The sequence below is a fragment of the Rhea americana genome, unplaced genomic scaffold (assembly GCF_003343005.1).
Source record: "Rhea americana isolate MKP2758 unplaced genomic scaffold, rheAme1 scaffold_93, whole genome shotgun sequence".
Taxonomy (NCBI): domain Eukaryota; kingdom Metazoa; phylum Chordata; class Aves; order Rheiformes; family Rheidae; genus Rhea; species Rhea americana.
The window spans coordinates 2,825,432-2,842,999 of NW_028187122.1; the positions used below are offsets into that span (position 1 = coordinate 2,825,432).

The 17,568-nt window shown below is 37.4% G+C and overlaps 1 protein-coding gene across 4 annotated transcripts in view; it reads right to left on the bottom strand.

Moving 5' to 3' along the window:
- Positions 1-485: 485 nt before the first annotated feature.
- PANK1 (pantothenate kinase 1) overlaps positions 486-17,568 on the bottom strand; it is a 39,667-nt gene continuing 22,584 nt past the window's right edge. For all 4 annotated transcript variants that reach the window (XM_085324810.1, XM_085324811.1, XM_085324809.1 and 1 more), the window contains 5 exons: positions 9,400-9,653; positions 8,195-8,371; positions 7,662-7,785; positions 2,642-2,767; positions 486-2,003 (listed from right to left, as the gene is read on the bottom strand). In XM_085324810.1, coding sequence (XP_085180936.1) covers positions 1,944-2,003; positions 2,642-2,767; positions 7,662-7,785; positions 8,195-8,371; positions 9,400-9,653 — 741 coding nt within the window. In that variant the 3' untranslated portion in view covers positions 486-1,943. The remainder of the gene's footprint in view (positions 2,004-2,641; positions 2,768-7,661; positions 7,786-8,194; positions 8,372-9,399; positions 9,654-17,568) is intronic.

A 17,568-nucleotide genomic window follows, 5' to 3' on the forward strand; every position in this document is an offset into this window, starting at 1 on the left:
GTCCCACTTCAAAGGTCACAGATCACTCTCTCCAATATTTCTGGAAACTGAAATAGCTATGCATATGACATTGTATATACAGTTTTGTTTCCTCTGAATATTCAAAGAAACCTACCCATCCATTACTTGCAGGCAAAGCTTAACAAATAAGCTTAATAAAAGTTTCATCCTGTTGATGAAAAATTAGAGGTACTGAGCAGAATTATCCCCTCTTATCTCAAGTTTAAGATTTCATGAAAGATTAACTACAGTCTGTTAATATTCTCATGTTGTAGTAGTTTATCATCTATCAACAAGTCAACTTTTAATAGGCAAAAAGCCTCAAAGATCAAAGCAATATAACAAAGAGTAAAAAAAAAAGTCAAGTATCAATGAATGATCATGGAAATAACATGTCACACAGCAGAAATGTCACCAAAATACTGTTACATATTCCACATAATTAATTTCAAGAAATGAATTCCACAGATGCATTAAAATCTTCAAAATGGTAGTGGTTTTTATTTCTGTCAGACAAGTTAACACTTTGGTTAATATGTATTTACTTCAACATTTGGGAGATATGGAAATTAATGACTAATCCAAAAATGAAATCACCACCCTTCAAAAAATATATTGGATGATACATGTGAGTGCATTTTATACTGTTTCTCTGATGAGCCCTTAACATTATGTGACATCACATACAGGTTTGCAAGACAGAATCATTTACAGACTGGTTTGCAGCCTTTGTTTTGTGAKCCTTTGATGTGTCTAAGAGCAGCAAGTTCATACATGCTATGAAGAAGCAACCTAAGYACACAGATTTCCAATGGGTCTCAATTCAACTGGAAAAATCTGGAGGTCCACAAATAAAAAAAAGGTGAAAATACTCTACTGGAATAAATACTCAAACCCTAGTGCCCTGAAGGGAAAATTAACATTAGCTTAAAAACAGAAAATACATTACTGTGTATTTTTCTAATTTTAAAAATCAGGATTTAAATAATGCAGCTATCAGTTGTTTTTGATTAAGATGAACTTTAAAGTTGCAGACTACAGAGAAATCTTCAAATAAGTGGAAGCAATCTCCCTTTGTCATCTAACACCAAGCATGTACCATATAAATAACATCTGTACTACAGAACTCTTTACATAGATCAGAGATTTTCAACAGACACAGGATTTCATTTTAGCATTGACCCAATAATTAAAGTTTTAGTTTCCATCTTGTTTAAAGTTTTCAATAATATAAAGGAGAATTAATTCTGCAAAAGCAATTAGCAGCCTGTTTCTGTTAAGTCACAGGACTACTGAAAAATTAAGATTTTAAATGCCCCCTCACTCAGGTTTTCTTTCAGCCTTGCAAGCCAGAAGAAACCCACAGTCACAGAAAGCTTATCTTTCTTTCTTTTTTTTTTTTTTTTGAGGAGGGGGGGTGGGGGGGAAAGAAGTGTCTCATCTAATGAAGAAAGGAAAGGCAACAAATCAATAACTAGTTTTCACAGTAAAATGCATCAGCTTTGCAGTTTCATTTGAAACCAAGAACAAATCATGAAACGTCATGAAAATAAGATAAAAAAAAATCTCCTAGAGTGATTACTAAATGAAGTTAAAATTACCACACTAATCAGTAAACCCCAGAAGAAAAGCAGATGCCTCATAGTACAGGTCCTACATTAAACAGTTTCCACCTTTTAAAATAAATCCATAAAATCTGTATGTTTGGCCACGTTGCACATATTTTCCCTTAAAAAAAGACRGTATACAGAAAAAAATTGTTATTCCCAGTATGAACTCTGAAATATAAGCTCAAAACCCAGAAGTTAAAGATCAGCTAAAAGAATTTTAAATTATTTACAAATCCAGCAGGTAGAACTACCATAATGGCTTCATTTCCATCCTTGTAGTGGTTTTCACTCTCATCCAGCAGCATCTGCAGTAGTGATCTCTGATCAGCTTTCTCACTGATCATCTGTCATTTTAAGCAATTCTAGAAGAGCCCCAACAGCTCCAAAATAACCCTATAAACAAGGTAAAGACAAAACAAACCCAATTAAATTCCAAAACAAAACACAAACATGCCAATGTAAGGCCTTCAGTTCTGGTAAAGCAACTAAAAACATTTCCTGCAAGATATGCCATCCTATGCCAAGTAATTTCTATATCCGAATTACGATGTAATTTGATTTTGCTTATGTACATGCATGAACATCATACCAAAATGAGTCTTCCAGTTCTCAAAATCTGTCAAAAAAATGACATTACAGAACCACTACAATGACACTGTATGGAGGCAGGGCAGCTTGCATTATGAACATATCCGACTAATCGTCACCTCAAGACGATGCTTAGAAAAAGATTACTCTAGTTGAGGCCGATATATATCCGCAGAAGAACAGGACTGGATAGTAAGGTGAGAAAGCAGAGGTAACAGATATACAATGTTTAGCAATAAATACTGCAAGATTAGTAATCATCTCAGGGAGTTAACACAGGGTATTTTCAAATGAACTTGTAATTAGGTGATATTTATGTAGGACTTAGTTTGTGCTTTCCCTTCAAGGAGATGCCATTGAAATTACCCCTTCTAATTTCACTCAGTCAAGAACAAGATTTTTTTTTCCCCCTTACAGAAAAAAAGTTTAACATATTTCCTTACCTCATGTTCCAAAAACAGAGCTTTCAGCTGTCCTTTGGACCAATAATCCATAGCATATGCTAGCACCTTCATAGAAACCATATTAATTCTAAGAAAGTTTCCAACAAATACCACCTTATCGATGTTCTGTAAAATTGAAAAGCAGACCAGCATGGATTAGATTCATCTATGCTATTATTCTCATTCAACATGTACTTCAGGCTCCATTAAAAAGTTAAACTGGGAATTTTGGATTACAATTGTCCAAATTTGGGTTTCAGCTGTCCAAACTAAAAAGCTCAAGAATTGTAGCTACTGACTGCCAAGAAGAGATCTGGCAACAGAAAAGAGGTTTTACTCCAAGGAGAGGGTGAGAGGCTGGTATCACAGACAGCAACTATTTACTTAGAAAGCCCATGATCTTCCCATCACGTGAAACTTTTTCTTTTAATTTGTCTGTGCATGATGTGGTTGCATTGAAAGCATCTATTAATCCTGCTTGTTTAATGAAGCAACTTTCCTCAACATGATCATTAAATCCATGTGGAGAATCTCTGAAAGCTATTTGAGAAGAATTATCTTGGAGATGAGATCTTTCACTATTGTCTGAATATTGGTCCCATTTAAAAAAAAATTAAAAAAGAAATATGGCCAACATGGTACTTTACATGCATCACATTCTCTTTTTTCAAAGTTAACTTGAACTCAACAAGCTTAAGGTTTTTTTGAACAATCAGTGGTACACCATCAGAGAGCAACCCTTTCCTTCATGCACATCACTGCCTGTTACCAAGAATTTTGCCACTTATGCCAATAACTGTTTTAACAAACCCAATTTTGTCTATGATGTACAAAAAACAGATGCACTCACATTCAGAATCAGTGCACCATATGAGGTACACACACTAGGACTCGCACGGAAAATTCAGTAGGAGGCCAAACCTCCTACGGAGGAGGCATAAGCTTTTATGGAAGTCTTGGGGGAACCACAGAAACATTTTCAAGCAGCCCCCGTTGAAAAATATCAGCAAAAAACCTGCCTAGACACTACAATTACTTAGTGTTACCTCATTTGAATCATACAGCTCTATAAAGTCTAACACTTGATTCTGTAGCAACTACTTTAGCACAGACTGTAGTTTTGTAATGTCCGCTACTGCGTACTTCACATACTACTCAGAATATCCTCGTCTGAATACTCAGAATTCAAGAGTGCTGATTCCGATGCAATAATTCATTTAGTATCTAACAACTTTAAGTTAACATATCTGATAGTCCTTCTCAGACTAAACACAGAAAAAAAAAACCTTTAAGCAATTCAGATTACGGACTTCTGTCCACTTAGACTGCAGTCACACCAGCATGCATTCACATTACAGGAACGTGGACATATTGGAACTTATATGACTGGAAATAAGGATTTATCAAATATCAAAAAGCTGCTATTAAACGCAGGTAAGTGCACTTCCCCTTTGCCTTTTGTCTCTGCAAGTAATTTCTGACAAAAGAGACACAAACATATAACTAGTTAATTTTCTTTAATGCAATACCAGTGAATTGAGTTGAACGTGCATTTAAACTTCATTTTCAGCAAAATTTTTTTGCTCAATATATATGCAAAGCTACTTTTATCAGAAATTAAAGCAAACTATACCTATTATTGAGCATAATAATAAAGAATGTTAAATCTAAAAATACAAGGCATATCTACTAGGATAGCAGAATGTGTATCAACATGCAAATTCCATAGCAGTTTTGTTTTCCAGCATTCCTTGGTTAGATTAAGAATTCTGTTAAAGATGTAAGATTACCTACATTTTGAAATAGAACAGAAAAAAGCTTTAGCATTTTTACTAGATATAGAAGTAGCATTCCTTCATTTTCTCTTTTAAGAATGGTCTTGCCAATTTTTTTTAATTGTTCACAGCTGAAATATTCAAAGTTGAAAGGTAGAAGTCTTAAACTGATGAAAGGCTGGTAGTGAAAGGCATATTTAAGCTAATCAAATTACAACATCCTAGAGAAAACATGTGCTCCTCCACTTTGTCAGGTTTTGTTGAACTGTTCAACTACCCTGCAGCAGAAAGATACAATATACATGCATTTGTGCAAATCAGAGTGAAATCTGTATCAGTGACGCAATAAAAAAATTCCTATACACACTACTTTTGCGAGAAGCCTTGCTCAGATGGAGCTTGCATGCTCTGCCAGAATGAAAAATGTAAGTCAGGAATACTGGTTTCCTTTCTGTAGTCTATTGTGCTTAGGACAGACCGTTTCAAATGATGTGTAGCCAAATGGTTCCAGAGTATGGAATTTTGTTTCTGCTCTGCTGCCAACTTTGCGCAGCAAAGTTAGCTTTGAAGTTCTGTAGACAAAATATTTCATTTATTCCCCAGCCTCATTCTTTTCCTGAACATATGCAAGTAATTTTCATAACAACGTTAAAGCTGCATTCATTGAAAGAAAAAAAAAATATCAAAACTCATACTTCAGGGCATAAACTGATTTTGTCAAAGAACCTAAAGTGAGCTTCACCATAATCCTAACGTAACACACACAAATACTCCACAAGAGACTATATCACATTCAACTGGCGTTTAAATGTCTAAATCCTTTTTAGGCATTTCAGTCATCAAGCTTGGTGAGAATCAGAGCTAAATCTCCCAAATACAATTTAGTTGTCTCAATTATTTAAGTAGAACAATAGCATTACTTTTTTCTGAGTGCAAGGTATATGGAGATCAGCCAAATCACTAGAAGTGAGTAGCTCTGCCTCATTGATGACTTACAATAAAATATCGTGTTTGTAATTTTTTCCCCAATAACACAAAGCTACAAAACGATTTTTTTTTCCTCCTCTCAAGCTACAGAAGAATTTACTGCTAAAGAGTTGGAGAAAATCTATTTTGACATTGAGTGGGAAATGAAGGACACTTAGCATATCAAACAACATTCCTCCATAAATTCTATGGATCCTATCCATTTAAGTAAGCTTATCCACAAAACAAAAATGCTAGGTTTTTTCATAATGACTCAAAAGCATTAGAGTTACATTAGTGGCCCATTTCTTCCTCTGAATGCATCACATGTGGTTCCCTGCTGAACCTCTCCATGCTTTGATAGCCCTGTACAATGCTGCTTGAACTCCATGCCACAAGGCAACACTGTAAAGAAGCTGAAAGCAAAGAGAACATTGAAAGAGAATCATCAGGACTGAAAATGTTAAACTGCCAGAAAAAGTGCATGTAGACACTTTTCACAATGCATGGAAGTTATCAGTGGCAATTGACAGAGGCACATGCTGAGACTTGTGCTGTTCGACATATTTAAAAAGTGATCTAGAAAGGGGAATTAGCAACACAGTGATAACATTTATTGACATCCAAAGTTATTCAGGAGAGTCAAAATTAAAAATGAATAGCAAAGCAACGCTGAAGAGTCCTATAATACTGACTGAGACTAGGTAGTAAAATGGCAGATGAAATCTAGGTTAAAAAAAAAACCAATGAAAAGAAGGCAGAGAGACACATTCTATCAGTATTCAGACACAGTGATGGACTCAAAATTAGCCATTACCACTCAGGAAGGACTGTGAAGGGACTGTAGATGGTTTTTCAAAAATGAGCTCCATTCTTAGTGGCAAAGACAAAAAAACCCACACCAAACATTAAAAACTGTTAGTAAGAGAACTGGTAAAACAGAATTCATCAATATGTCGTTGCATAAATTCAAGGAAACCAGCACATTCTGAATACAGCATGAAGATCTGATCATTCTATCTTAAAATCAGAACTATAAAAAGATTAAAAGGGACAAAATTAAAAATGAAAAGGAGACACAATGTTTTCCATAGAAGGGGGAGACTACAAGTATCAGGTCATTTTGTCTTGAAAAAATACAGACAGATGTGGCAGAAGAGGGGTGTGGGTGTACATATATAAAAAAACCCACAGAAGAGGACCAGTGATAAATGACTTACTATTAATGATTTACTATGGGCAGAAATTGAACCACAGGAAGTTCCGCCTGAACGTGAGGGGGAATTTCTTCCCTGTGACAGTGATGGAGCACTGGACCAGGTTGCCCAGAGAGGTGGTGGAATCTCCTTCTCTGGAGATCTTCAAGGCCTGCCTGGACACAACCCTCTCTAACATGCTCTAGGTGACCCTGCTGAGCAGGGAGGTTGGACTAGATGATCTCCAGAGGTCCCTTCCAGCCTTACTGATTCTATGATTCTATGATTTCTCCTAAAGGAAAACACTAGATGGCATCCACTAGAGTCATTAGGTATGAGAGCTTCCCCCCACTCTCCCCTCAACAGGATGTTGCGGTGCTAAAGACATTCATGTATTTAAAAAGATTATATAAGTTTGGAGATAAAAGTGATTCATTACCACACATATCAAATGATGCAACTTCCAGTTCAAAAGAAGTCCCTTGATATTTTACTGCTGGAAGCCAAAAAGGTGTAGTAGTGGAATATACCATCCACAATTCTCATGCAGAAGGAAAAGAATTTAACAAGGATCCAGTAGGAGAGTTTGAGACAGGACACCAAACTATATCTTCTCTCTGACCCAATATAACTATATCAAAACCTAGAAAATTCTAATTCATCAGGCTATGAAAAGAATAGAGCAAAAGCCCAAGAAAACGCCTTTTTTTTTTTTTTTTAATCTCTCATGGAACAAAAAGATCTGTTAATAGCTAAGGGGTGATTTGGATTACAAAGGCATTAATATCCATGTCTTAGAGCTTGAGAGCAACTGGATGCCCAGAGGCATCAACTGTTCAAGAAGAGCTTTAAGTGAAGCTCTCTCCTTTCTTTCCTACCTTTGAAGTGTGCATTTTACCCTTGTAGTAAGGCATATATATACAAAAAAAAAGTCACTAGAGTTAGGATCCAGCATTAAATATATGCATCTTTATGAAGGCCAGCCATTAACTACTATATCAGCAATTAGCATTCTCTAATTCTGATAATCCGTACTGTGTTGTTTCTAAAGGTTTTAAGCTCATAGTAAATATGCCATCTTACCTCATTCAATGCACACATGCGAGCAATAGAACCTATGTTGTTGGTGATGGTGACCAAAGTAGCTCTGGCCAAGTCCTCTTTACTGATGGAATCTCTCTTTTCTTTACTCATCATATGGCCAAAGCTGTGTGAGGAAGATCATTCCTTTTAATATGAAATATTTAAGTGTTAAATGTCCTTAGTTTTATTATTTCAGCCAGAAGTTTTTCTTGGATTTGATATTCATTGACTTGAGGCAAAAAGAGGAACATGTGAGAAGGGATCTCACTGTAAGGACAAAACAATGAGCAAAGAGACCTATTCTAAAGTAAATGTAACTTAAATGGAAGCAAACTGTACTAAGCACTGCTTGTACCTGTTTAAAAGAAAAAAAGGAAAGAAGTAGGCGAGAGATCCTAAGCACAAGCCACTTGATATACCCCAGGTGATATTTTCATACAGATATAGTACATAGTCCAAGGACTACGCACTTGGTTCAGTGTGCACAGTCAGTTTCCCTGGAACTCCTTAAAAACAACTGAATTAACAAGTACCTTGAGGCTACAGCAGATCCTTGAAGGCCAAATCTCTCATAATCTCCTCCATAAATATCTTTCACCAGCTTATCCACATTGGTGCTGTCTCCTTTTGCAGCCATTTCTAATGCTTCTTCAAATGTCTCACAGCCAGTTAGCAAACAGCACAGGCCCAGGAATGTTCCACCTCCAAGACTAAAAAAGCACAATTGTTTGAGACCAGTAGCTTTAAGTAGCTTTTTCCACAGTTGTTCAAATTCTTGTTTTCAATACATTGCAGCTACCAATTATGATCTTGCAACTCCTACCTTGGAGTTTTCCCCAAGGTTTCTAAAATGAACCATTTCAATTCAGTCTGCATTTATGAGTGGCAAATGTGAGAGATTTATCAGTATTTCTACTGCTAGTCTGGACAGACCATCTCCAACTACAATAGCTCCCTGGGAGCACATCTGTACCAGTAAATTTAAACAAGCCTCCGACTGCTTTCAGACCTCAAAGACAAATAACATGGGGTGCTCTGCATCTACACTGATAAATTTCCAGCTTCCAAAACAGAGTAGTCACATCTGAATCTCTTACTGAGTATAGGCCAGAGACCATTCCAACTCAGCTGTACCTCACAAATTGTTTCAGAGACTGCTAGCTGACCCTGGCCAAAATTATGCTGAGGATAAAGTAAGGATACACACAACCACATTCTGGTCTTTACACCCTGGCAACTACTTCATCTACCAGCATGGTCAAAAGTCTAGGGCCATCAGTAAAGGGAGAGAGAGACCTAGTAAGATTCTTTTGCCAAAATCCAGTAGTAACAGGTATTTCTAACAAACATCTCCTGTATTCTGGATATAGGCCCTAACCATGAAGCAAAAAGCTTCTGTTTAGCTCAGACATTTTTATTTTATTGCTCTGGCTGTTCTGGGGGATCAAAGGTAGGGGTGGATTCATTTATTTGAACAGCTCTATTCTGTAATTCACAGCAAGTTAGGAAGCAGGCAAGAACAACAACAGGAGACAAAAGCAGCTCTAACTAGAACGGATCAATAATTTTACTGACACATCCCTCTGCTCAGAAGGAATCGTGGACTATTTCTAGCCGTGCTACTAGCGGACTTTTATTGAAAACAAAGACGAGTACAATTTGGGGCTGCACCTATTAGTCACACTGACTGCAGTCTATTAAAATATTAAGGAAAAAAAATACATAGGATTAAGTTTACCTGGACCCTGTGACTCTCTTATAGTTATCCTTAGAATACACAGCTAGAATGCTGACCCCTGAGCCTATGTTAACCAGCAACATAGGATATGGATTATCAAGGCAGTAAGGCTTTTTCTGGCATTGTTCAGGATCCGTAGGATTTTCAAAATAATAACACTCTGGCTGTCCATTGAAACCAACAGAATCAACATAAAGCAGGCCCTGGATCAAACAGTCCAATTCATCCAGTTTATGGAGCTGCAGGTCAGCAATCTGGAAGAAAACAACAAGAAGTTAATAACGGAGCATCTCAGTACAACAACACCKAGAAAGCCAAAGGCTCCCTCTGAAGCACTGTGATTACTTTAATAGTAACACATTATGCAATTTAAAAAGTACAAAGCTCCATCTAACCATAAAGTCTCAAATAAAAGGAGTTTGCCGTCTGCCTGACAACAGGTAACTCCCAGAGCAACGACATGCTATACGGTACAGGCCTTTGGTTGGTTCCCTTGCCTTTGAGATACTCCATGTTCTGCAAGCAGTGTGGGAAATCCTCCCCTATCCTCCAACAGTCTGAAGCAATAAACATCCTTCCCTTCATCCTCATCCCAAGAGGAGCTGTGCTCTGCAGCTTTTAGCATTTCTTAGGATGCAACGGGCCTTAACTCCTAATCCAACTACTTTCCCCAGCAATTTAATGAAACATTTAATACAAGCAGCAAGATCAAGAAACTTCAGCTAAACAGGACGACAGTTCAAGCTTTACAAAAACGTACACTCTTATGTTAAGAGGCATTAAATTTGCAGTGGAACATTCCTGAAAGACCAGATGTTTCTAGAAAATTTCACAAGCAGACAGCTATTTCTTAAAATTATAACGAATACTTTAAAATGCCTCATGAAAAAAATCCAGYATTCCCAATTTGGTGAAAAACAACAAAAATCCCCAAGCAAAAATATCCTGACATCTATTCCCTGGTAAATTGTTTTCAAAAACATCATTGTAACAGAGGTCAAAAAAACAACTGTAAGAACTTCAAAAGGACCTTTTCCTTGAGATCCCACAAATCGCCCAAGACTGTACATAAGCCGGCATGTCTCTTTGTCATAGCATTCTATTTATAGAATTAGAAATTGCATTCCTTTCTAGAAATACGGTGTGATGGCAGTCTGCAGGAAGTCTCCTTTCCAGATGACATTGGATTTAGRCCCGGGTTAGGGAGATGGGAGCACAGACCATTCAAATCCTAAGGTCATATGCATCCTCACACCTGGGCAGTAYGTGTTACCTACTCCACTTTCTATCCCAAAAAAGCAACAGGATGCTAGGAAGAGAAAGGAATTGGAAAGCATAGAGATGGTTCTCAAATATTTCATATTGTAAGATATTTTTGTAGCTACCTCCTATTTTTAATTCTGGAAGTTATATTAAGTTACTATAATGAGGAAAGGTATTTCAGCAGAACAGGCATAGGCAATAGGTTACATTCTTCCGAGCTATTTAAATCTTTTCCCTTCTCTTCCCTATCAAGCAGACTCAAACCAGCAAAATAGACCCAGTAATTCATAAGACTTCTGCTTGTCAACAGAAAAAAAGTGAAGATGATTACCTTGTTTCAGTATTTTACTACTGTAACTGCTGCAATCTCTAGGTATTCTTCCTTGGTTACCAAGTTGTTACACAAATTACAGTTGCAGAAATACAGTTTAAAAAGACTTGAGCTATTTACCCAACAAATAAACAGAATGAAAGCWAATAGGAAAAAGTGTTTAAAGAAACATTACAAAAATCTTAAGGCTGAAATGCAAATACCATGGATTTCAGTAGCTTCCTGCTATTAGACAGGCAGAAAAAAAAGACATACAATACAAGGGATTAACATAATAAACACTTTGTGCATTTTTTCYTCAGAGAGAGCTACAGAATCTACTAAGATGTCCCTACTCAGAGGGGATGTCTATATAGATAAACAAACGTATATTAAAAAATAGAAATAAAACTCCGTGTTGCACATAGCTTGCCAAAACACAAGAGTCCACACTAACCAAGATCTTTTCTAGGTTATGCACCGTAAAGTCTCATTTTCATTATTTTACTGCATGAACTAGATGCACCATGACAAAACATTATTTAACAGATACACGATGCACACACAACAGTGTCAYATTTATTTTTATGCATATCATTATTGAATTAAAGATACTAAATCCTTTTCTTCCAGCACATGATTTTCAAATCTTACTGCTCATTGTTCACTCACTGCTGCACAAGCACGCTGTGAAACAGAAATCTGCTATTAGAGAAAGAAGAGTCATTAGTAGATATGTGGCCTTTACTATCAAAACCTCTATTCCTAACATAAGCCAAATAGAGAGAAACAAGCTGCTTTCATCTCTTCAGTGCTGCACTTTAAAAAAGACAGGTAAGCGCGAGTGACAAAGCTTGAAAAGAAAGAGCAATCAGTCCTCCAAATCTAAGAATAAAACCTGGTATCAATGCAGAAACACAGACAAAACCCTTCTTTCTACAAACTCGCAGGTCAGTCTGGCTATTTCGCATGGGAAGAACAGAAGAAACTAAACAGAAGTTTCTTTCAAGCACCCACAAGAGCAGCTTTATCAGGTCTGACTTCTCATGTATAGAAGACATAGCAGAATTTAATCATACTAGAATTTACTTTAACAAAATTTCATTTGCAGTAGGCAGAAAAGCACTATTATTGCTCTCTTCCATACACAATATTCATAGCAGACCGAAACTGTTTTACAGCATTCTTGTTTTCATTATTGGAGGCAATAAAATCAGCATCAGTATTCCACACTGATCCACCTTTTATTCAGAGAACCCTCAGTTCTTTAGCCATTAGATCTCTGAGGCTCAAAATAGCCCAGTGAGCTACCACTGTTCTTGTTTCTAAACAGAAACTAGGGCACTGTTGCAAGGAGTGTTGCTACCCAGCCTCGTAGGAGAGGCCATTACAGAGTCGGGATCAGAATCGCCCGTCCCTTTCATTGCATATGAAACTGTCTTTTCTCTATTCATTCTCTGCTCACAATGACTCAAGCGGCTCAACTGCATCACAAAATAGACGTGCCTGTAAACTTCATAACTAATGTATGAGCAGGGTTATTTCATTTCTGGTGCCATCACCTGACCTCACCACATTCTGCTCCTCCTCATCTTTCAGCCACTCAAACCAGTTCTGCCTGCAAAAACTGAAGTTTATGTGCCCAAACACAAAACAAAGAACCTTTATGTAGAAATACCTTTTAACATGACATATTTCCTGCAAGCGGTGTTACAAAATACATCTGATGATGTTTTCCAAACATTAACAAGCCTTACTAGGAGTACAGACAGCACAGCACTGAGTTTCTCCTGCTCTGTGCTCCTGCAACTATATTCACTATGTTGCCTCTCTAGAAATAAATTATGTCAGGAAGCTGTACTATGAGAGAAAGAACAGTAGAACAGAGTAGTATGTAGGTCTCKAGAGGGAAAACCTGTGATAGTTACAGGGAAAATATATGCCTTTTTTAAAGGAATGATTTTTCTGTGTTACAGTCAGAGCACAAAAATTCCTCTTTATTTTAGACCATGTTCAAATACTAGAGGAGGGGAAGGAACAGAACACACAGGACCTCAAGGAATTCTTCAGGACCATCAAAAGCAGAAACTCAGGACTTTAAGCAGATGTACAATTGGTTAAACACAGCAGAGAGGTAGTGAATGCTGCTACATGACAGCTCATGCCTTAGCAACTACCTTCTGAAACTGAATCAGTTCAGAGAGTATGGAAAAGGGCCCACTGCTACAGTGTAAATATGCTGTTTTAAGGGGAAMGAAAGCCTGCCTCTTGCTGTAAACTTGCAAGGAGTGCTGGAAAATTACATCGTCTGTTCAAAATTTTTGTATATGCATAATGCCAAACTAAGTTTTAACTGTATTCAAATATCAGAGTATAAAATTAACTCATACCTAGCAAGACCATGACTGCTGTGACCACAGCAGGGAAGCTGACAGACCCTTGATGCCAGGAAGCAGCCTGGCACCAACTTGCTGCTTCTTTCAAACGTTAGAGAAGAAGTCAGATCTGGGTCAAGCTTTTTTTAATGGGTAGGTAAATATTTCTGCTCCAGCAACAAAAATGACAGACCAGTCCTCTTAGGTGATCCATGGGAGCAGTCATGGTATATTGTGCAGGGGTGTATAGGTGRGGAAAAAAAAAGTTTAATGGATCAGTATGGGTAGGCATGCATCTCTTCAATGAAGCTTCAGCTCATAAGAGATTTCACTAAGTCTGAATTTTTAAACTGTTACTGAGTTACGGAGAAAACAGAAATTTTAGAACCTAGACGCAGTTAAAAGGTTCAGTTGTTCACCTGTCTCTTGAACTTTCAATAAAAAGTATGAAAATATTTCTGTAAAAAACTGTTATGGATGTAACATTTTACAAGTTTTTAAACTACCAGTTAGAACAGTCTTGCTTATTATATCACTCCAGCTTTTATAGTCCTTCTGGGCTTTGCTCCAGTTTTTCCTTCTTATAATAGCTCAGGGTCTATCTTTTCCTCCCATCTCTCTCCCATTACCTCTCCTCCACTTTCATAAATATGTGCTTTCCTTTCTTTATATTTCAATTGTCTCCACCTCACAAAAAAATCCAAACAAACAAACAAACAAAAATCAACATCTCTTTACATATACTTCTTTTCTAGTTTAGATGAGCTATTCTCCCCAGGTCATCCCCCACACTGAGACTGGGAAATTTCCACTCACATTCAAGTAAGACAAAGTCTAATACAACTAAGGGGTTAACCTAATATACTCACCGARGCAGAAAAGAAGGTAGACTCTGCTCCAGTTCTGGGGAAAAAACACTTGTTTAGGACCCTGTACAGAAGCTCCTCTTGGCCACTTAGCTGAAAGGATCTCTTCCCTTTCCTAACAGGGGAAAGCAGCACGTGCTCTCCGCCTCCATTCCCCCCGACAGCTCTCCTAGCTGCTGGCAGCTGCAGCAGGTGTCTTGGCTGCTTCACCCATTCCCTGGATTCCACTTCAACTCCAACCCAGTCTCCACAGGACAGCACAGCACAGCAGCTTTCCAGCCTCCTCAAGCAACTGAGAGTCAACAAGAATCTTGAAAGTTTTACACCTCCCTAGAGGTAGATACAGCTCACTTATCCAACAACACAGTTTGCCTGAAGGTAAATACAGTCTACAAGYCATTGACAGCCATTCAGTTCATATCAGTTCACAACAGCTGGCTTTAGAATCAGCTAATAACTGATACAAGAAAAACATTCTCCAGCAGCCAAGGTTATTCTTAAAGCATTTTTCTATAGGTTATGAGGAAGATCAAGACCTGAGTTTAAAGTTTGTTGGCAACAGATTTTTTTTTTTCTGATTTACATATGCATACTCACACACACTCCCATGAACGTTCTTTATTAAGTGATTTTTGGCTCAGGCCCTGCTTCCACTGAAGCCAGCAGCAACATTCCTGTCAAGACAAGCCAGGATCTGCAGTAACCTATTCAGGACAGCAGTACAAAGACGCCAATTTCAACTCACTGCAATGGATTGAAATTTTGCAATATAATAGGTTTTCAATAAACATCTAGAGAGCAGGATATACTTTCTTCCTTCTTTCCCCATGTACTTTTTACATCGACTTGCAAAATTAAGTGACAGCCTAAGAACTTGTTCCTCATATTAACTACATACTTTTGGGAAAGTAATATGCATGCTACCATGGAAGAGGCAAAGCGTGTAAGAGATTTGTATCACAAGYAAGCAAGCAAATAGGCCCGTGTACTCTTCAATTCCTACAAAAGTGATGTTACTTATACATTTACAGAAGATGCAAAGCGACAGCAGTTGGAGCAAAGAGGAAGGATGATCAGCATTAGGTGACAGATTCATCCATGCCTCACCAACACTGCTACCTGAAAACAAAGTCAGTCAGCCAAAAAGACCAGTCATTCAGAAAGGGAAGGAAAAGAAACAAAACAAACAAAAAACAGAAACAAACAAAAAACCCTGAGCTGGGAAGAGGCCTTTTAGCAGACCACTCACTGATGCTATTTACTGATAATTAAGTATAACCATATGGCTGGTAAAATTATTTTTGTGGTCTAGCTTAATGAATACAATGAGTTTTCCTACTTCTAAGGAAAACATTCAGATCATAAGAGTGAATCAAAATCTGCCAGACTACTGACTGACTGCAGCCACCAAACAGTCCCTAGAGACTTTTCCCTGTCTCCTCCTATCCATCATCATGATTCACAAAAGAGGGAGGCCAAGTCGTCAAACTTCACTGGTTTTACAGATTTACTTGCTTTTCTAAGGCACAGAGCAAGGACTTCAGGTAAACAGAAGATACTTCCACTATTTATTTAATTTTCTTTTACAAATGCAATGGAGATGTCTTTATCAAACCTATTTGGTTTATTTGGAGATTCAGAATCAGATAACGTAATAGACAGGCAGCAACAGGGTATTTGCTTGTTTATTTTAACAAGAACAGCTGCCACCAAAGAAAAGTTATTTTGGAATTTGAATGTTAACTTTGCAATATGGTGAACCTTCTGTCTTAAATCTACGCAATCCTGAGACTCACAAGCATTTAGAAATACTYAGAAATACAGAAATGACTGTTAAAATAATGTGCGTGAGGAACTAAAGGTTTGTAACAAAAGTAGGTTACATATATCATAGTTCCCTAAGCTTGCTAGCATTTAACCAGATTTTGTTGTAATTAACACTCAAACATACTTTAGTTTTCTCATATTGGTTGCAAGTAACAGAAACCGTAACATTTTAAGACTCCGTAGTATAAGGCATTATGTAATATGAAATAGTCTAACAGTAGGATATTAGACTTGGCACTAGTTCTCTGTTCCTCCAGGTACGTTAGAGTATCATGTGAAACAGACATTTTAATGCTCTGAAAGAGCAATTCTGCCACCGTTGTCCAATGCCAATTCACAGTCAGGAGAGCACATCAAGACAGCCAGCTGCTATTACAATGACTAATGAAGCGTGCCAATTTACTTGCCAGCACCCAGGACACTTAGCCCTCCTAGAAATATTAAATAAGCAAGCCTTCATATAATGGACAGTATTTCTTTTGTTTCTATAATACTGTATGGATATTACAGTTTAAGCCAAGAAATGTTTGCTTTAAAAGAAAGTGTGGAATTGGACAGCTGTAAGAAGAGGTGTCCAAAGAACTCCTAGGCATGACTGCACTCCACTGCAAAATACCCCAGCCAATCTCCTATATATATATATATATATATATATATATATATATATATATATATATTTTTTTTTTTTTAAGTGTTGCCAGATGTAAACTTATATTGCAGAGCCTCAGGATTTCATGCCCAGGTCCCACTAGTAATTTACTATATGTGTCTTATTTTCATACATTAACTAGCAGAACAATATATAGTATTTATGTACTAACTGACCTACAATTGACAGATAGATTACTAAGTTGACTGGAATTACCAAGGCTAGTAACAAAAGTCATACAGTGACAGGTTTACTTGCACACATAACTTGCTAGCTCGAGATGTTCTGGAATCCGTACTAGGGATAGACAYCTGCAGCAAATAGTTGCTTGACAGTTCCCAACCCACACACTCCCTCCAACCCCCCATTAAAGCATTTAAAGCAGGCAAGCTGGATCACATCTATCATTAAAATGAAAAAACAGACATTGGCAACCACAAACTATGAGTAGCTTTCTAACTTCTTTGTTCAGTTTTGCCCCCCAGTAAGAAAGTCTTAATAAAAACCTAAAACATTTCTCACRTTTGCTACAACCTGATGTCAATGCAAATCCCAAGGAGGGAAAAAAAAACAGAGACACACCTCATATGACTTTTTAGATTCACCACTTAAGTTAATGCAAGATTCCAGAACCTGGCTCAGACTGACAGGGGCAAGCTGAAATTAATCTTGAGAAACCCCTGCAAGAACAACTGAAGAACAGAAAATCAAAAGCTAACACTGCCAGCTAAAATTGTCAAGCCAACACTTGAAATGAGAAAGACCGGACCTTCATTGTAAACCGCATGTTTTCCCCAAGTAAAACCAAAAGTAGGAGGAAAGATGCCTAGACATGATAATCACCAGGTAACCTACAGTTATTTTCTGCAACTGCAGGAG